Source organism: Colossoma macropomum, unplaced genomic scaffold, assembly GCF_904425465.1.
Source record: "Colossoma macropomum unplaced genomic scaffold, Colossoma_macropomum, whole genome shotgun sequence".
NCBI classification, from domain to species: domain Eukaryota; kingdom Metazoa; phylum Chordata; class Actinopteri; order Characiformes; family Serrasalmidae; genus Colossoma; species Colossoma macropomum.
Window position 1 is genome coordinate 11448289 of NW_023494806.1, and position 21683 is coordinate 11469971.

General features: G+C 39.4%; 1 protein-coding gene across 1 annotated transcript; it reads right to left on the minus strand.

Moving 5' to 3' along the window:
• Positions 1–4430: 4430 nt before the first annotated feature.
• On the minus strand, positions 4431–8928 carry gpsm1a (G protein signaling modulator 1a). The gene is made up of 3 exons (XM_036599100.1): positions 8909–8928; positions 6147–6525; positions 4431–4895 (listed from the first exon to the last, which is right to left on the minus strand). The coding sequence occupies exons 1-3, from the start codon at positions 8926–8928 to the stop codon at positions 4707–4709; spliced, it is 588 nt and encodes a 195-aa protein (XP_036454993.1). The 3' UTR covers positions 4431–4706.
• Positions 8929–21683: the final 12755 nt, after the last annotated feature.

A 21683-nucleotide genomic window follows, 5' to 3' on the forward strand; every position in this document is an offset into this window, starting at 1 on the left:
GAGAGCGAGCTAGAGCAGAGCCAACAATAGAGCAGTGAGCTAGCACAGCACTGAGTTTCCCCTTCATTTTGCACGCCACTGAGTTTTCCCTTTATTTTGAAAGCTGCAATATGGATTATATGGATTTTGTCATCAAAGTTTCTACTGAGAACCACCTGCACTACAATGGTGTCAGAACAGAAGCGGAAAAAAATAAGACGTTGGTCCCAGCGGCGGCATGAGGCTCCGGCAGAGTGACAGGTAGGCCTCGCTGAGAGGGGTGTGGTACAACGGCGAAGGGGGCCGCAGCCAAGGATAAGAAAAAGCTGTGAAAACTCAACTCAGCAGCCTTGAGGAAGTGTTCAGTCTCCCGAAGACGGCGAAAGAAAGCAGCAAGCCGCCATGATGCACAGGCTATCTGGGGGAGGGACTCTCTCAAAGATTCATAGCACGCTGGATGGAAGGGTGCAGCGCCCCTCCCCCACGCGCAGGTTAGCTGAAGAAACAGCCAACCTGCAGCTGTCGACAGGACAATTAGGCATCAAAATGATGTCCGCCACAGCGTCCTTGCCCAATGCCATGACTCAAACATAGCAGTCAGAGCCACTCTTACAGCTCCAGTGCATCTGCCTGAGGTAAGGTGTTGCAATGGTATGAGGAGATGGCCAGCTTAATTGAAGATGTTTGCAGCAGCAACAAGGTTGGGGGAACCAGGTGAAATTAACACAGTTAGCCTTGGTGCTAGAAGGGCCAGCCATGCAGATACTGTTAGACCTCCCCACACACATTACAGTAACTTGGCACAGCCTCATAGCCAGCCTGGGAAAGTGATTTTGTGAGCGCGTGGGGCCCATTCACGTTAAAAAGAAACTCAATCAGAGAGCACGCCAGCACAGAGAGAAGCTGGGTCTGCTAGTCATCAACATAGAAAATATGGTGGGTCTCATCTATTGAGAGTTTGAGAGAGCAGCCTATGATTGCTTGGCTTTGGATGCATTTTTATGCATAGTAAGGCCAATAAGGCTCCAACAACAGTTACAGCTTGCGAAGCCAACTTCCCTGAAGGAGGCTTTACAGTGGACAGAAGAGATAGGGCACAATCTTGGGAGGTTATGCAGGCTACAACCAGGTTCGCCCAGTGGTGCAGGTGGACTGCAGTGACAGCGAGGTGGAGATGATCCTGGCCGGAAGTTTCAGCCAGCAGAGAGACTCCGGGGGTTTTTAATCCGCACCGCCAGTAAGCTGTCCCCCTAAGCTGGTTGTGCAATGCTGCTAGACATTGTTTTACTTCAGGACCACCTTTATCGGGGCCCTCCAGCACAATGCCCCCAAGTCCCAACGCACACTCTCCAGCTGCACAGAGAACTCCTACAGGCTCCCTGGCATCTCCAGAGCACTGTTAACACTCCTCAGCAGCTTCTGAATCCCCTCTATGGCCCTTGGTGACCCAGGATGACACCCCGATGGCCGCAGCAGACAGCCCAGAGGCCAAGCCTGTGGAGATACTAGATAGCCCTGTGGGCTGGTAGCCCTTAAAGAGGAGACATCGGGCTCCTAGACATTTCAAAGACTTGGTCTGGTAGGACTGGTAAGCAGTGGGATTGCTGCTCTTGGACAAATAGGGGAGAATTCTGATTTTGAAGGGGCTAGGTTCTGCTGTGTGGTTGTTATAGCAGGCGTGAAAGGACTAGGTGGCTAGCGGAAAGAGATAGAACAGAGATAACAGTAGAGCAGTGAGCCAGCACGGTGTGAGTTTTCTGTTTGTTTTCCACTGAAATTCAAATAAAGCTGCATTATGCTGTAAATGTAAATATATCGCTGCTGTTGGAAAAAAACCTCTCCATTTGTGACGTTTTTCAGTTTCTGACATTATTAAAAAATGCCTGTTGCTCTTTACACTGTGTGTAAATTTCATGATGAATGGACCAAAAGAAATGGCCCAAAATGACTGGTTCCATTAAGTTACATTAAAAGTAAAGTAGTTTTTTTTTACATTTTCCTGTAAAGTTATCATTTCGGAGATATGTGGTTTTCTTCCGACAACAGCAACACACACACACACACATATATATATATATATATATATATATATATATATATATATATATATATATATGGTTGCTGATGTTGATATCAGAAAAGGTAAAAAAAGGCCAGATTTAATGGCAACAAAGACAGGAATACAAAACAAACTCTGTGTTGTGTGTGTGTGTGTGTGTGTGTGTGTGTTGGCTCCGATAACCTGAGGGTGATGGCTATATTCAACGCTTGCTGTTTTCACTCATGCTGATGAAAAAGAGAGTCATGAACTTGGCTCAGTCTACTCATGAGTAAGCGTGTGAAAACCATACCAGCTGCTCTGGCCAAATGTGATAACAAGTTATTGAACATTTATGAGTTGGGCTGTGGTTATGCAATCCTGTGTCTTTTTTTTTGGAGAAAATAATGAACAGCCATACTAAAAACACTCATTTTATTCATTGAAACTTAAAAAAGGTTATAGAGTGATTTAAAAGAATAATCTATTGATATGTTTTACTGAGCAAAAACGTATGCAAAAACTTTCTTTAAACTTTAATGAAAATCACTGTTCCAGCCTGTGCTAATCAGTTCAGCTGGGAGTATGCCTTCCTTAGTTGTCGTTATTAGTTTGTTTTATTTTTCTTACTTATCTAAGGAATCAGCCTATTGAAACCAGAGAGTTGGATGTCCCATGCCATATGTTAAATACAACACGTCCCATCTGCCAGGAATCAACAGCTTCATATTCAGTGCGTTTTGTAACATTTTTTTTCCACTTGCGTTAAATGTAAACGTATCTGCTTGTAAATTATGAGCGACAGCTGTTGTGGCACTGATCTACATTGTTTTGTGTGACAGCAGTTAGTTCCATTACCCTTAAAATAATCATCAATATGTTAATAATTTTCCATGGCGCTGTTGACTTGGAATTTGAACAAACACGTTCACAGTGCAACGACTGGAAGAAGAACAGTTGAATTGCTCCGTTCCCTCAGACATTAATGTCTACCTCACCTCTCTGTTTCTTGACCCAGCATATCGGTCTAGACCAGTGTTTCCTGCTCTGGTGCTGAAGTGCCCCTGCTATATATTGGAGTGTTTAACTTGCTCTAAATCACCTCTAATAATTAACCTCAAGAAGATGAATGTGTTAGAACATGAGGGTGGAGTTGGACGATATTCATTTTTCAAAATTGGTGGAATTTTTTTTAATATCCTGGTACACAATACTATCATTCGTGTTAGAGAAAATGCTCAATTTAAAAAATATGTAGTCTATAAGGATGTGCATGAGTACTCTTGTTCTCAGTTAACCATTCCAGGGGCCAATATTTATGAAAAAATCTGAAAAGATTATGAAAGTATACAGGCCAGCAATTCAAAGCGCAGTTAAGTTCTAACTGATGTGATAGTTTTGCTCATCTTTTTCAAGGATGTAAGTTAAATTACATCATACTTCACGACTATAAAACATGAACATACTGTATTATTAAAGTTAACCTGAAATTAAAATTGACCTTTTTTACCTTGTAAATTCATGTCCTTGGTCATATTGATTCATGTCCTTGAAGTGTGATCCGTTATATCATATATTTTGAAAGACAAATTATTGCTTTCCTGTAATCTGAAATGTCACTGTGCAAGAAAACATAATATTCATCAATAATAGTTTTCATCTCCCTCTCCCACCCCCCCTAACATCGCCTGAAACGCTCAGCTAGCTCAGAGAGCCTCCCTGATACCCTGTTTGCGGTCAGTACCTAGGCTAACTACTCCAGCTAGCATTAACTAGCAGAGACAAATATACTTCTCTGTTCTCAGCGTTACGTCAACAAACTAATATGTTGGCACATCATTCACTGAGAAGAAAACCGTCTTGTGTGGAAGCTCACAAGTCATCTAAGGCTGTTCTGGTTTGCTCCATTGTTAGCATTAGCTCATTAGCTTATCTGAAGCAGCCTCCATTAGTCAAGACTTATCTTACATGAAAATGTTAGCATTTTAACCCACAGTGACCAAAAGATCTCCCTTAGCTGTGTTTGTTTTCTGCTGTTTTCTGCTAAGTATTCCTTCATGTTACTAAATGCTTTAGCCTGCTATCACTAGTTCACCGGCCCTGTTTGTGTTATAGGTGAGAACTATGATATATTAATGTGCTATAACTCCTTTTTCGTCTTCTTCCATGTGGTTAACGAAATATCTGTTCAATACCTCTTGGGGATACTCAAATATCAAAATTAATCTGAATGCACATCTCTAGTTGTCTACATTGCTATTTTGGCTGTGCAAAACAACTGTGCAAAAACTAGCCAATTGCGTCTCTTTTATGCATTCTATTCATCTCAGATCATCATCATTTCTTGTGTACTTCAGCGCTTTTAGCAAAAATTCCAATATTTGATGTTTGTATCTGAGTCTGACTTGTGAATTGTTTCAAATTGCCACAAAATAATTCCACTGTGGCCTTGTGATGATGATATCATCAAATCACCCAAGCCTACATGAGGTGGAGTCAAAATATGCTGTGCAGGAGCACCAGAGGACCACAGTTGGGAAAGAATGGTCTAAACTTTATGCCACAAAGCTGAGCCAGATAAAGAGGTCAACCAATTCCACCAACGACCGCAATATTTCGCTCTGAGAAATGCTCCAGGATGTTGTCAGAGTCAGTGCTTAATGAGAGCAGTGAAGTGCAGCAGCAGTCTCTAACTGGAGTCTTCTTCAGAAGGCTTGGACTTGGGCTCAGAGTCTGTGTCATCCTTCTCATCCGGATGAAATGAGACTCGCTGTTCATCCATACGTTTAGCCTGCACTCTCTGAATGAGGCTGAAAAAGTCTTCATCCGGATCCGGAGCTGGAGGCAGGGAGCACCTCTGGTCATTAATCCTGGAGGACTGGAGGAAGAAGTACAGTAGGATAAATTAAAGAAGAGATTCAATTCCTCACTCGATTTTTAGGTAAGAGACTTCTCACTAAATTGCTTTCCTTTCTCACCCAGATGACCTTCTAAACTAAGTTATGAGGAAAATGAGTAGGGCTGCATGATATGGGTGAAAGATTAGCATTGCAATTATATTAGACTGCGATCATATTCTGCAGCTTTAGTTATGAAAACAGACCACAATGGGTTCAATAAAAAATTATGTAAAAATACTACATGGGTGTAATGTGCAATACTGTGCGAAAGTCAGATTTCCTGTCAATAAAAAAGCAGGATATTACACAGAAGCCTCAGCGACTTCAAAGAAATCAGCAAGACTATTTTTAGGTGCTTCTTGTAAAGACCTCCAAAGCTTAGTCTTAGTAGTCACTTGTATTTTCTGCTTCTCATGATCCAATTTAGACTCATCAGTCAATAAAACCTCATTCCACATTGCTGATGCCCACTTGTCTTCTCACAGTGGGAGGATGGACAGAAACACCTGTAGATTTTGTCCAGTCTGAAACAAGAGTGGAGCTTAATTTTCTCCTCTCTCCCAAAGTTGAATTCTTTAAGTTTTGTTTATCTGATGGCAACAGATTTAGCGACCTACATGGTCTTGTTATACAGTTGTAAAGAGTCATATTTTCTCTATATCTTTGAACTTTAGTTTAGGAAATTTTGACTTTCCTCTTTCTTTTCCTTAAATCTAATCTTCTCAGAAATATCTGTATAAAAACAGCATGTACTTAATAGCCATTTTGACTGGAAATTAAATGAATGAAGGTTGGCCTCTGAACTATGCATTGTACTGTATCATCTATAGATTATAATACAGGGTGATTCAAAAAGATTCATTCAGTTTTCAAACTGTGCAACGTGATTTTCGTCGGCAGTGAACCTCCAACAGCTCAGAGCATTCGTCATTGGCTCCACAACACTGGATTATCTCTGAAATCGCACTGAAAGAGCCATGAGTACAGTGACACCCGACATGCTCAATTGAGTATGGGATGGATTTGACTATCGTGTTGAAGTTGTCTGCACAGCTGAAGGAGGTTCATATTGAGCACTTGTAAAATTACATAATAAACTTTATGCTCATTTAAACCATTTACAATGTACTGCATTGTTCTGTAATGAATTACAAGTGAAATAAATCATTTTGAAATCAGATGAATCTTTTTGAATCACGCTGTATAATACTCAGGCTGTTTGACATTACCTGATACTTTATAAGCATATTGAAGAATTCATCGCTAGGCTCCTGTGGATTGCAGGCTTCACAGAGATGGCCGACATTGTTCTGGGTTATCGTGATGCCCAGTCGATCTCCTATACTGGCCCGCTGGTCGTCCAGCCTGCGGCTCTGTGAGCTGGCTATCAGGTCAAATAGCTCCTCTGTCTGTGTGAGGGAGATGAGGGAGGTGGCCCCGGAGAGCAGTGGAGACTGACGCCCGGGTGACTGGGCTCCAGACGAGGCCTCTCGCGGCTGGCCGTTGGGTTGTGGAGTGTGCTGACCGCGCCGGTTCTCCATACAGCCTCTTGTAGACTCGCAGAGGCCCGCGATGAGGCAGTCCTCATTAGAAGAGCCCTGGCTCTGGCTTTAGAGAAAAAGAATATGGTAAGTAAAGTGAGACAACTAGAAAGGACAGTGAGTCTTAGTGGAACTAATTGGGCTGGGGCTTTCTACAGCATAAGGAAAAACACTGTGTCCAGGCAGTAAAAGGAAAAGTAAGAGTTGTACTGTTCACACAATGGGCCAGATTCCTAGCCCAGCCGAAACCTAGACTAAATCAGATTGTAATGATGAAACATCACTGGGATTGCAGCGTTTAGTTTAGTCCTAGATAAGATTTAAACACTGTCTAGTGTATCGGTCCACTGCCTTAGTGTACAGTATGCACTTGCTAAAATTTACCATATACTGGCCTAGTGAAGTTTCTAAAGACATTGGGTCTGATTCCTAGACCCAGATTAAGCCAGCATCTAGACTAAATAAGTTTTTTTGCATGGTGAACCACCATTGGCATTGCAGTTTAGCCCCAGAATGGCTATAGGGAACTGGTCCAGTGCTTCAGTGTGCAGTATGCACCTGCTAAAATTTACCATATACTGGCCTAGTGAAACAGGGGAAACAGCTCCTGTATTAAACTACAGCATTTTTTCAGGTTAACATTTGTTTCATAGGCCTTGTTTCTCAGTGAGCTACCAAATTCCCAAATACTAGATTCAATGGTTTGGAATGATAGAAAAATGCATGAGGATGAACATGTAATGACGTTTTATTGGATGAATTTGACATTCACACAGTAGGTTCAGATTAAAACATAAGTGTTTATAATACCATCTACTGACATGATGATGTTTTTTTTTTGCTTCAAATAACCTGTAAATGTACTTCTCTAAAAGGTATGCCAGTGTAATTTAGTAAGACATTACAAGCACCTGTTCTTTATTATACTATATCACAACTCCATTCAGGATAATGTTATAGTATCTCTCAACAGAGCTGGTACAAAGATTCGTACATAGACAATGAGATTCCTCTTAGTTATTCAGTCAAAGGCCTGAAAAGTTGTTCACACCGCTAACACCAAAACTAGGTCAGAGAGAATAACCTAGTTAGAGCTGGCAAGATGCATGAAAAAAAGGTCTGACAAACTTTGAACAAGTGAAACAATTAAAAATGAAAGTAGATTTTAAACTAGTTTGCATTTACTTACAAAACAGCACGTTTAATTTTGTTAATGTGACCAGAATAATTAATAAAGATGGTCGTTTTAGAGAGAATATGTGATAAGCACTTTCAAAAACAAAGGTCAAACACAGAAATATAAGACTAATAATGTTTCCACATACAGAATATGTGCAAACATCCTTTTTTATAAAAAAAGAAAAAGAAACTTTAGAGGTTTGCAGAAGCACCGGCTGCACTGGGCTGCGTTTAGCCCAGAATAGCCTCGGAAGCTGCAGCCCAATCAGTGAACTGAACTGAATTCCTAGGTAGACATTGCACACACACACCTTTCTCGCCCGTGTTTTGTTATTGAGCAGAGGTTTCCAGCTTGCTAATCTTCTTCCGCAGTGCAAGAAAGGAAAAACGAATAAACGATAAAGCGCTTTATAATCCAGCAAAACGTGGTGCACTTCCCATTCTACCTCACCCAGCCTTTCCTGTGAGTGGGCTTGTGTCTCTTTTAGAGGGGGAGAGAGGAAGAGAAAGGGAGAGAAAAGGGGGGAGGGGGTAGAGGGGGGGTAGAGGGGTGGGCGACGGGGTGCAGTTGCCCCTCTCGGCTTACATCACGGTTGCTATAGGAACTGGAAATCGGCTCCCAAATCTCGCTCCTGTGCAGTCACACACACACAAACAGGCGCAACCAGAAGTGCACACACACACACACACACACACACACACACACACACACACACAGGAATACACAGATATGGACCACTCTGACTGGAATTCCTGCATTGCCATGTTCCATTCATTGCTTCTCAGAGGATCAGCTGTTTCTCTTATTCTGACCACAATCAGAACAGTTGCATCTCAATTGTGCTAAGGCCTGGTGGCTGAGACTTCCATTTTATCTGTGTTTTTCTTCTTCCACTGCTGTGATCAATGAAAACATGAGTCGTTGCTGCAAGAATGGGGCAGGGGGTGGGCTGGGCTGGGGGATGATGTGGGGGGAGGCTCGCAATAACGATTGAATCCGGGGAAACCAAAGCAACACAGTGTAGCCTGGGGCCCTGCCTGCTCTGAATGGATGAATGCCAGTGTGTTCAGAATGCCCGAGGGAGGAATAGAGCACTTTCTCTCTCTCTCTCTCCCCCCCACTCTCTCGCGGGATTCCCCCCGGTCCAGCTCTCTGCATGCCAGCCAGCAGCCAGCTGCTAGAGCAAGATTCAGTACTCAATTTGTGGTTGTCCCAGACCCACCACTGTCTGTCAAGCTCCGCTACACTCACTCCTACAGCTGTTTCTCACCTCTCCATCTCTGCAGCCATCATACACCACTGCACTGTGGACCAGATGCACTTGTGTCCGTGCGCATGTGACCGGACTTAATGGCCACAGTGCTACTGATGCATGGACATGCGCCACTGTCTGCTTGATGGAGCAGAAGAGGATCTTCTTGTTTGATTGTTTTGTTTGCCTACGCTAAGAAAAACAGATTTGGATTTACAAACCAGAAAAAATGGGACAGTATGTGAATTAAAGATAAAAGCCAAAAGCGGTGATTTGTATATTGAATTTATTTAAATTAAACACAAGATATGGAATATTTTACCTGATCAACTTAAATTTTTTTTCTTTTAATAAATGTATGCTCATTTTAAAAAAGTTGAGATGGGGCCATTTAATACTAGGAACATCTTAAGCAGGTGATCATTCTTAGGTATAAAAGATGCACAGGAAGGGCCTTGTTCTTTATTAGCAAGGATGGGTCAAGGCACCAGTTTAAGAACAATGTTCTCCAAGAAGTGATGTGCAAGGCTATTAGATATTTCATCCTGTACAATACATAATATCATTAAAAGATTCAAGGAATCAAGATAAATCTCTGCATTTAAGGGGCATGGCAAGCGTCTGTGATGGATATCACTGCATAGGTTTGGGAATACTTTGACAAACATTGTCAACTAACACGGTTCATCACTGCATCCACAATAGCAAGTTAAGACTGTACAATGCACAGCAGAAGCCATATGTCAACAACGTCTAGAAAGGCTGCAGAATTATCTGGTCTCAAGCTCACTGCATGGTCTGATGCACAGTGGAGATGTATATTGAGACTAGCTAACCTTTCAGATTGTTTAGAGAAGTAATGGACATTGTGTTCTCTGGACCAAAGAAGAAAATGAGCATCCAGATTGTTACCAGTGTAAAGTTTAAAAGTCAGGATCTGTCATGGTGTGGGCATGTATTAGTGCCCATAGTATGGGTAACGTCTATGAAGGCATAAAACATACACATTTTGGTGAAGCATGCACTATTTTCCAGACTTGTTTTCAGGGATGTCCATGCTAATGTCAGCATGACAACACTAAGCCTCATTCTGCACGTTACAATAGCTTGGCTGTGCAATCATTATTAGATTGGCCTGTCTGCAGTCCAGGCTGGTGTCTCTTGTGTGGTGCATTATAAAGCACAAAATAGAACAATGTATGCCTCCTACAGTTGCACAGCTGAAGACTTGTACAATGGAATAATGGCAAATGGGTTTTAAAACGTGTGTCTTCAGTACCCAAACATATATTAAGTGATGTTAAAAAGGAAAGGTGATGTAACATGGTGGTAAACACAATCAGTCAATCAATCAAGCAATGAAGCAATCAATCAGTACAATGTATTTTCTTCATGTGCAACAGTTTGAATTTTGTCACTCAGTGTTGGAGTCCTCAGTAGCTGTTGTAACTCAACTACAGATACATATATAAATATATAAAATATGCTCCCTTTTTTCGCTTTTTCTAAAGGCTTCTTTCCTGCATGATCTCCTGCAACAAAGCACTGTTCTAAACAAGTGTCTGAATCTGTACTCTCATTGATCCTCTTTGAGCTTTCCGGTGCCTTCAGATGATTCATCAAAGCGAACGAAGCCTTCACTCTTACCCCTTATCAACAAGCACAGCAAATCTCTGTTCAGCACTCCACTTAGTAAGTGATCTGACTGCAAGGAAAAGCATCTGCCATTGTTAACTTTAGATGGCCATGCTTTTATTCAAGTGTCACTCACATTATAAAACTGTAAAGGATCTGGCCAAATGTCATCTGGCCACTGTCATCTTATATTGGAGGAGATAGCATCTATGGGTGGGCGATACTTTACAATACTTTAAGGCATCTTCACAGTACACAATATTTCTTGACATTTTGTTTTTCTGAGATTTTGTATGGACAGACAAACAAAAACCAACAATGGCACATTTAAAAGTACTATGAAAAATTATTAATGTGATGTAATTTATCACAGTAATGGTAATTCACTAATTTGGACCATGCCTTTTACATATGGTTGTAGTATCAGGGGAGAATTCTGAGAACATGAGCTTCTGCTTTAAGCTAAAAGGCAGAAACTGTTGCTGAACAAGGGTAGGACTGAGAGGTAGGCCTGAGAAACAGGGAGGAGATGGGGTGGTGGTCAGGTGTGAAACATTGTCACACGTAATGGGAGGTAGAGATAGAAATTTATAGGATGATAGACTGGAAGGTGGAAGAGGTTCAAGAATGGTTTTCCTCCAAATTGTGGATTGTTATTACCACAAGAGTAGTGATAACTATAGTTAATACTAGAAGAATTTTCTATATGATGTCAGACTTTTATACTAAATTGAACCACTTGCTCTATTTATTATAGATCACTTTAAGACAGAATTGTTATAGAAGTCTCACACAGAACTACAGAGTTATAATATAGTTTCTCACTGTTTCTTTTAGTTCCAACAATAAATAAATGTCAGAAACCACACAAGCAAGCGGGAAAGATTCAGAGATGTTTCAAAATTTCTGCATAATTCAGTGGTTGAGATGTAAACAAAGCCATTCACAGTGGTTTGATGTGAAATGATGCATTGTAGAGAAACATACAGACTTGGGTGTCTTACAGTGGTGGTGATAGGAACCAGGGGTCACCATGTCCACAATGCAAATGTAGTCATTTTATTTACTATCCAGAATGACCTTATTTAAAGTGAACTTATATGTATCTTTTGAGTGTTTTGTGTAACGTTGATAATAGTAATGTAAATAGTAATAATAGTAATAATGATTAAATAGCGGTAAATCCAAAAAAAGTTTATTTTCTTTGGGGACTGTTTTGTCTCACAGTGTCCTACATTTAGCTCTCCACTTTACATGTATTTAAAAATATACATTTTATCTCAAAGCTACTGTAAAACAATGTCTCAGGCATTAGACAGTATCTTTGTAACATTAGTACAGTATCTTTGTAGAAATGCTATGATGCTAATTTGTTAATGGTTTGTATAAACGTCCATTGCTTGTTATCAACATTAGCCTCTTAGCTGCAATGCAAAACTAAAGAAGCCAATTTCAGACATCAAACATTTCTTAACCTATTGACTATTTAGGATGGGGGAGAACTGTAAATGTGATTTTTTTGCAGAACTATACTTTAAAGTATATGCATCTGTACTGTGTATAGTGCATTAACAAAGGGTAAACTAAGTGTATACACAGTGATGTGGTGGGTAATGAATGAAGCTCTCTTTACTGCTGTACACTGCTGGATTCTGTGCTCTCTCACTCTCTCAATGGGTGGTCTGTGAAACGGGGGGAAACCCTGCTGCTGCCAGAACACAGCCGCACTTGTTGAAGCACATGGCATGGTAGCAAGCAGGACGTCTGCACCTGGGTGCACTTGCAGGCTTTCCAGAAATCCGATGGCCTTGACTTCTAGACCTCAGATGCCCGTACACTTATGTCGTTTGTTTATTTAAAAGATGCTTCATGTAGGCGTGTCAATTTGACGTTGTTTTTATGAACAAGGTCAAAGCACGCAGTGGAGGCCTAGGCTCAAACTAGCTTTGGGATTGTGAATGGGGTGACATCAGCATGGCAGCATGTTATTTTTACACCATTCTACTCTTCGCTATGGAATGCTTAGGAGAAATACTTGGAACGTAATTCCTGTTTTCCTGTTAGGATTACTCATTTTATCAGAAGTAAAAAGTAAGATCACACCTTTAAATATGAAAACGCTTTCCTTTTCTTTTTTGATATAAGATAAACATAAAAATGTCCTAATCATTTTTGGAAGAAGCTAAAATAAAAAAAATAGATTAAATAAAAAAAAAAAATAGATATATTAAATATTACATGTGCCCTGCAATGGACTGGCGACCTGTCCAAGGTGTTCCCTGCCTTCCGCCCAGTGAACGCAGGAATAGGCTCCAGCACCCTCCGCGACCCAGAAGGATAAGCAGCTTAGAAGATGGATGGATGGTTGAATATTACATGTGTAATAGTTTAAACTTAACGGAGAATATCATTAAATGTGCTCTACACTATTTGTAGTTATCTGATTCATGGTGTCCATATACATGAATAATTCCACAACATTTTAATAAAACTACTGCAGTGGCCCCACAAATGGTGTTATTTGTACCATAATTAAAAATGTATTAAGTTTCTTATGTTAGAAAAACAAAATATCAAACCAAGCGGTATTTATATTTAACAGACCATTCTAAGACTGTAAATCCATTTTTTGGCAAAATATTCTTTCAAAATGTGGCTAGTTCATTTCAGATCAGTATCGTTTGAGCAGTTCTCTGCAGACTTTTGCAGGTTTCCATCCAAAATGCCTTTATACACTTCTGAGTTCATGATCCCATCTATGAACATAAGCTCACCTCCACCTTATGAGAAAAACGGCCCCAAACTTTGATGTTTCTACACCTGTGCTTTACAGTAGGCTACTCCTAATGCAGTATGGTTCGTGTTATTCTTCAGCTTTCTTCACACAGAGAGTCTACCTTCAGTATGGCATTGTGCTAAAAGTGTTTTTCCCTGAAATAAATATCAATAAATCAAACATTATGGAGTTTTCCAAAGAATGTAACTAAAAATGACCAATGGTTAAAATGTTCAAATGCTTGGGGCCACTACGTCAGATAAAGTGAACAGCTTTTATGCTATGTTGAGCAGGAAAATCACCTATAAAATCTGAATATACTTAGAATTTGTGCATGAAAGGGTTATAAAAGAAAACAAGCTTGAATGGAGACAGCATTTTTTTTGTTGCATAGAGCTTCTTGTGATCTATGATCATGTTCTATCCTCACAAGGGCTCAGTTTCATTCATAGTTCTTTGTAAATAAGTGATACAAAGCTAAGTAAGAACTTGTATTGAATATGCATTCTTGATAGACACTGTTAATGAGTGTACACCTCTCCTCTGTTGTGTGGAAGTGGTGCTGTGCAGCAGGAGGAGTCTGAATCTAACATGTGCTAGCATTAGGTGCTAGCCTGAACTGCACTGACTTGAACTGCAGTCTGTTTGCTAGACAGTTGGACTAGTTGAGTCCTCACTGTTACTAGGAGATTGAGCACATGTCAACAAAACCAGTGTTCCACCAGATCACCATTTACTGAAGCAATGTAGGCAGCAAGATCAACACTGTTGTCAAAGTTTATATCTTAGTTCACTTTTTTAAAAACACCAACGCTTAGGTTGCCTGAAAGGTAAGTTTTTGTGAGCATAGTGATCTATCTATCTATCTATCTATCTATCTATCTATCTATCTATCTATCTATCTATCTAGGTTTAAAGTCACTGTTTTCAATCATATAAAACCAATTGGTAGTATAAAATGATCCCAATATGCTAGTTCTGTGCAACTCAGATAATTATTAATTATAATTATTAGGGCACTTGTGTAAATAAAGACTAAAAGAGGTTAGATGTGTCCGTGTCCAGAATGATGAACAGCGCTGTACAAGATTATAAAGTGACTGAGAAAGCTGTACAATATAAAAATGAAGGTATAATAAAATGAATATCCACATTTCATCATATTTCAAAAGTGTAGATGAAATCTCAAAGCAGATAACTTGACAAAAAAAGGATCTAAAAATATGTAAGAAAAAATCTAAAAATAGATTTTGATAAATAGTTTGTAATATTTGAACATTTTATTCAGTTGTACGCGAAAGTTTGAACACCCCCATTCAAATGATATATTTTGTTGGTTTTCTATCTGAAAATACATTAACTCATCCTCTACACAGAGCAAACTTAAATATGGCATTTGTGTGCAGATTTTAGCACACAGTTTCTAATTATTTGCTGAATTTATATTTATTTATAAAGATAAAAGGTGCCACAGCTTTTGCACAGGTTACATTTTACATTTCATTTTTTCTCAGTACATTAAATTCAGCAAATAAAGAGTAATTATGCATTAAAATGTGCAGAAGTGTGTTCTCTGTAGTGGATGTCTACATATTTTTTTACTTCATCAACTAAACATAGGTTTAGGGTATCAAACACAAACTTTTGCACATGACTGTAAGTCATAATTGCATATTAAATAAGAAAGTTGTTAATATGGCAGGTAATTGCAAACTTTTGAATGGTAGTAGATATCCAAAAGTATCCAGACACCCTTATCTGTCTATTCAAATAGATGCTGTCTGGCTTTCCTGGGAAATAAACACAATTGTTAAATTGTTGATTCCTTCTAATTAGTGAACTCAGCTACTTTACTGTGAACCCATTGCTGACAGAATTGTGCATCTTGTATAATCTCCATAGAAAAACACTGCCAATACAATGGGGCACTCTGGAGCCTAAATTCACCATGCCTGCTGGCAAGCATCAGTTAGAGGGGTATAAAGCCCCCCAGCATTGGCCTGTGGAGCAGTGGGACTGTGTTCTCTGGATCAATGGAGCTCCATCCAATACCTATGGGATGACATATAGCTGTATTTATGATCCAGAACTAATCATCCAACATCAGTACCTGACCTTACTAATGCTCTTGTGGCTGAATGCAACCAAATCCTCACAGCAATGCTTCCAACATCTGGTTTAAAGTCTTCTCAGAACAGTAACTCCCTATTTATACCCTTAATTTCAGAAGAGCAGGTGTCTGCATACTAGAAGTCAGAAAGCAGTAAAGACGGCAAAACTGAAAACTCTTAGAAGCAGAAAAACTGGTCTGCCCATAGGAGTTACAAATAATGAGCCATCTGTGACTCAGCTGATAGGCAAATGAATGGGAACTGGGAAAACCGGCATAACTTGTCAACTGAAAAAAATGCATAACCGAACACCGAACACATTTTATAGGTTTAGACTAAAGCCATGTATCAGGCTACACAGCAGGGGGATTTAGAGGGATTTATTTTTCTTTTTCGATTTATGATGTGTCACAGCTCATGAGCATAAGCTTGTATATATACAACTTTAATCCACCTTTCCCTTCGCTGTTATTTCATATAATCTCAGTTGCAGAGACTGCAGAGGAAACTTGGGGCTGACTTACTCAAATTGAAGCCATATTTATATAATGCCTCATGCACATGTATAAGTTGGTGTAACCACTTATTACAGGTCATGTTGTGGCCTAGAACACCTTTTGAATTAATGTGTTTAATTGATTTAAATGTTTAATTTATGTGTAAATAACGTACACATTGGACTCGAGTCAATTCCAGTGATCTGATACAAACCTGTGGGAGCACTGTGGGTGGGGTTGGGGGAGGTTATTTAAATATATGGACATTATATATGAACTCACCATAGCAAGCGTTTACTTATTTGCGTATTCAAATAAGACATCAAATAAATGAACGTTACACATTTTTTTTCGTTTTTAGATGTTGAGCACCTCATGGACTAGTGAAGATTTAGGACAGGGAAATGACCACAGGGATGATACTTTGTGTCCTTGTTTGTTCATAACAATATTTTCTCTTTGTTAAATCTGATGAAATATACTTCTCTGGCTGCCCACGTATCGTCCAATATGTGTGAAACACAGCAATTCAATGCATCACTTTTTCATTGTGATGCAAAAAGAGAATATTTTAGCCCTCACTTGTTCCCAAATGTTTTCAGGTTATCAATGAGGAGAGCATCAAACTAACTTACATAGTGACTCACAGTATTAACATGGATGATTCAAGGGCCTGTTCCAGGTAAGCCCTTAGTTTATTTCATCTAACAGATCCTGAAAGATCATGAGTCCTGTCAGTATTTGGATATTTGACCAAATAACCATTGTTTTTCAAACACAGGAAACCTGTTAAAACCCGTTCATCCAGCACTTTCCTAGTAGATACCACACTTTTAAAAAATCCTACAGAACTTAAACCTGAAGATGAACCTCCACCAAACAGCTTGAGACAAGATGTATCAGAAGCCACTTCTCTCCACTTTCCAGTTTCTCCACAAGGTGGGGCTTTGTCCCCCGGCTCACCTACAAGGGTCCACCGTATGGAGCTTCTGAAAAGGGGTTCCCCAAAGTCTAAGGCCTTAGAAAGTTTAAGAGCAAAGATCCAGCAGCAGAAGCTTGAGAGAATATCTGGAAGACCTGTCGCCGAGTTGACGCATCAATGCCACGTCATCAGGAAAGTCTGCAGGGTGACCAGCAAAGGTCTGTACTGTCTCTGTGCATTATTCCAAATGAGCAATGACATTAGCCAGGCCTGTATAAAATAGATATAGAGGCACTGGGATGACACAAAAAGGAGATTGAACCGTGTGAGACTCTGTTAAATTAAGTTATACTGTAATATAGTGTAATAAAATTTCTTTGGCCAGGGGCAAGAATAGTACCAGGTACAGCTGGGGTAATGGGATTGTGTGTGAGGAAAGCCTATCTAAGCCCTTCCGCAAGCGCAGCCAGCCACTTGAAACCAGACTCCAAAGGTGCTGCTCTCAGGAACAGTAAGAAATGACTTAATGGGATGTTTCCTGCCTCAAAATTTAATAAAAGGTGTATCTTACTGGCTCACCACCAGCTTGTCCTACTTGGCATCTTGTGCAAGAAATGTAGAACTAACTTTTTGACTAAACTTTCTATTTTCATCCCAATGAAATAGAAGCACATTCCACTTACATATCCGCTTGGAGGGAAGCACAGAAGCTTGTGAAGGAAGTCTTGGACCCCCAGACCATTAGTGTCTCAGAGACTCAGAAGGACAACACCAAGGGTACAGTGCTCTTACAATGAAACCATATGAACAGATCATGGACCAAAGTAATGGTGGGCAATGTGACATATATCATCATGATTCTTGAAATTAAACAATATCTATCACAATATTTAGGACTGTAAACAAATTGAAACAGACAAAATGCACAAGCAAAACAGTGGGATCTCATTAAAAAGCATTATTAAAAACAATGGCTGGGCCTGGAAATCTAATTAGGTTCACTCTCTGTAGGTGGGTAGGGTGGTCCTCCTTCTCCCCCCCATTATCCATCATGCGGGCGTCTCTTAGCTAACATAACAGAATTGGCAGTTTTTGTCCTCCTCCAGGCGTTCTGAGCTATTCAATGATTTTGCATTAGCAGCACTTCACATGTCTTTGAGAAAGCACATAAGAGCCTTCATCCATTCAGCTTAGTAGCATCATGTGATGTAGCTAGCTAGTAAAATTGGACGTGACTAAATTTGGGAGAAAATTGGGTCAACATCCACCACCCCCCCCACAAAAAAAATTACTGACATAATTGAATGACATCCATCCAGTTATTATGCTTATTTAGTGAGTTGGCCTAAATCTGTCTCTTTTTTTGATACATGCAGGTGTTCAGTGTTTTAGAAATACTGAAGATACCCATGATACAGGCATATGCAAAAGTTTGGGTGCCTTTGGACAAATGACATGTTCAGCTGATTTTGAATAAATAAATACATATATACTTCAGAGAACACACACCTGCACAATTACTGTTCATTTGCTGAATTTAACATAGTGGGGAAAAAATAGAACATAAAACGTGGCCCAAACACAGCAAAAATGTAGAAATTGTGCACTAAAATATGCAGAAAAATGCCAGATTTAACTTTCCCTGTACAGGATGTGTAAGTTGACTGGGGATGTTCAAATTTTGCATTTGACTGTATACTCAGAAATGCGTATTTATCATGAGACTGATATCATGTTGCCCACCCCTACACCAAACACACAGTAAATGGCTCTTAACTTGCTGAATTGATTTACAGTGTGTACTCAAGCTGTGTATTTACTTCACAGGTCATAAGAAGACTCAACAGAAGGAACCACTGAACATTCAGAATCGATCAAAACAAAGTTCTGATCATTTCACCAAAAATAATCTTTTAAGCCACTGTACAAAATCCTCTCCTGCCTGTAAACCTTTCATTCTGGCCAACAAAAACCGAAGCCCCTCCAAGTATACTTCACCCTGCCAGGCCTCAACAGACCCCTCTGGTAGCCATGTTAAAAGCAGCACAGCTCAGCCATCGTCTTTGAAAAGAAAAGAGAACGTAAGCCCAACCGAACAAAGTACAAGACAGAAACAAAATACACAGGAGCTGCATGAATACATGCATCGTCAGACCCTCGAGAGGAGGAGGAAGGAACAACAGATGAAGAGAAAAGCAGAACTCGAGGAGGAGAAGAGGAGAATGAGTGTGCAGGAAGTGTTGAAGAAGCAGAAAGAAGCCCTCCAGAGGGTCAGAAAACAGCAGATACAAGAGCCTGAGGTGAGTGGTCAGATGTGTCTGGAATTAATGTCTCTGGCAGCTGATTTAACATATAATACATTTGAGTGGATGGAAATTTCACTGAAGGCTGCATGATGTCAAGAAAATAGCATATTGTGACTATATTACATAATATGATTACATATATGAAATAGTGCTTGATACATTCAACATCACATAATTTTCCAAATATATCACAGTATCAGATTATGTTTAAGTTATTGAACCCAAGCTATTACAAAAAGAATGTCTGACATAATTTGATTGGACTGTTTTGTTCTGCCTTATATTTAACTACACCATTTTTAACTTTTCTCTCAAAACAATGTGAATGATTTACAGCAGTTTTTTAAATTTCTGCATAATTTAGTCATTGAAATGTAAACAGAGTCTTTTAGATTGGTTTGGTGTGAAATGGTGTATCGTAGAGAAACTTACAAACTCAGTTTTCTTTGCAGTGGTGGTGATGGCAACCAGGCATTGTGATGTCTACAGTGCAAATATAGCTGTTTTAATTACTATCCAAAATCATAGTGAGCCTACACGTGTCTTCTGAGTTTTATATGTAATGTTTATAATGGTAAGGTTTTCTTTAGGGACTTTTATTTTGCTTTGCTTGTACAGAATTTCTTTTAAAAATGCATTTGAAACCAAAACCATATTTCAAAAGTATCATAAAACATCTAACACGTCAAATGTGCAGACAATTTTGGCTAAGTTTCTCTAAAACATAACATCGAGTGACTCCAAACAGATAAAGATATATATTAAAAAATACTAAAACAGCCATAAAATATAATGCGCAGTACCAGAATAAGAAAAATCGCATAAATACAGGGTGATTCAAAAAGATTCATCTGATATCAAAATGATTTATTTCACTTGTAAATCATTACAGAACAATGCAGTAAATTGTAAATGGTTTAAATGAGCATAAAGTTTATTATGTAATTTTACAAGTGCTCAATATGAACCTCCACCAGCTGTACAGACAACATCATACTCGATTGAGCATGTTGGGTGTCACTGTACTCACAGCTCTTTCGATGCAATTTCGGAGATCATCCAGTGTTGTGGAATCAACGACGAACGCTCTGAGCTGTTGGAGGTTCACTGCCGATGAAAATCACATTGCACAGTTATGACAGATTCACTCTTATTGAAGTGGAGAACGCAAAACACTTTCTGCTCAGGGGTCGCATCTCCTCACAGACTGAAGGGAGCCATCTTCCAGTCACAGTCAGAAACTCTATGACCCCTCTTTCAGTTGGTATGTGATTGGTTCCTAGACGCCTCATGGTTGTAAAAATATGGCACTTTGAAATCGGATGAATCTTTTTGAATCACCCTGTATTATGCAGGTGACAATGCAGTGGTGGATGCCATATCCAGTGGATGAACCGAGTGCCTATACACTGTAAAAGATAACATATGTTAATAGTTGTGCAATATGCCTGAATGTATAAACAAGTGGCAGTGCAAAGTACAAAATGTTTGGAAGTATAAACCATGAATGTCTTAATTGTTGAATTATGCAGATTTAAAATAAAAAGTAGAATTTTGCTTTAACTGAGTTCTTATTATGTATTAATATAGCTGAAATTAAAAATCAGTACTGTTGCATGATATCAGTACTGGAATCCTGGTATAGACAATAGATATCGCTCAGCTCTGCATTAAAAAAAACATTAGTGTGCTTATTTACAAACTGCAGCCTTCTATTAAGGCCTATATGGCCATAATATTTTACACATTATATATTGTATAGCCGTGCTGCCTGTGGAAGTCACAGCCTTCAGTTCACACAACTCAATCAGCTGTCAGAGTGATCAGAGATAAAACAACCACTCATCTGCCATGAAGATTGAACTTCAAAGTGTGACCCAAACATGTCAAATTCTCAGCATGACCCAAAGATGCCAAAGATGTGGCTGTTTTCCAACAGATAGACAGAACACAGTGCTGAGTTGTGAACTGCACACTGATCCAACACATGCCAGAACGTCTAATTATTCACAAATCCAAGAGGTGTTAATTGACTGGCCAAAGCACTCGCTGTTTGAGGACGTCATACTGACATACAAACAGAAATGCTGAGCTTTCATGGGCTTTTGTGTTATAATGACAGCCAGTGGAGGATGTTTGTAAATGTGAAACTGTATAGAATTGACATATATGGAAAATTGGTAATTAATTTGTTTTTATGCCTCACTATGTAATGATGTATGCATGTATGTGAGGCCAGTTAAAACATCTGAGAGAAAATATTTCACATTCTTAAACCCTAAGCTTATGATTCAGGTATTGATGTTGCGATTATTAGTTTAATCTAGAAATTTCAGTAAATACTATGAAATTTTCAGTAACTACAACAAAACTCATATGTAATTTTTGTGGCTATGAGAGTGAGGACTTGATGTGTGGGCCCGCATGCAGACCTTTCCAGTTTAAGGGGTCAATAAATGTGTGTTATGTGCAATAGGCTTGTGTTTCGTTTGAAAAATGGGTTTGATTGCTGTAAATGACACTGGATGCATATTTTTCATAACTTT

Bases quoted from the DNA above. Each gene is read 5' to 3' on its own strand.
- gpsm1a (XM_036599100.1), bottom strand. From the start codon at position 8,928: ATGGCTGCAGAGATGGAGAG. The intron at 6,526-8,908 runs GTGAGAAACAGC...TTTTCTCTAAAG, and splicing joins ATGGCTGCAGAGATGGAGAG to CCAGAGCCAGGGCTCTTCTA. The intron at 4,896-6,146 runs GTAATGTCAAAC...TTCTTCCTCCAG, and splicing joins ATATGCTTATAAAGTATCAG to TCCTCCAGGATTAATGACCA.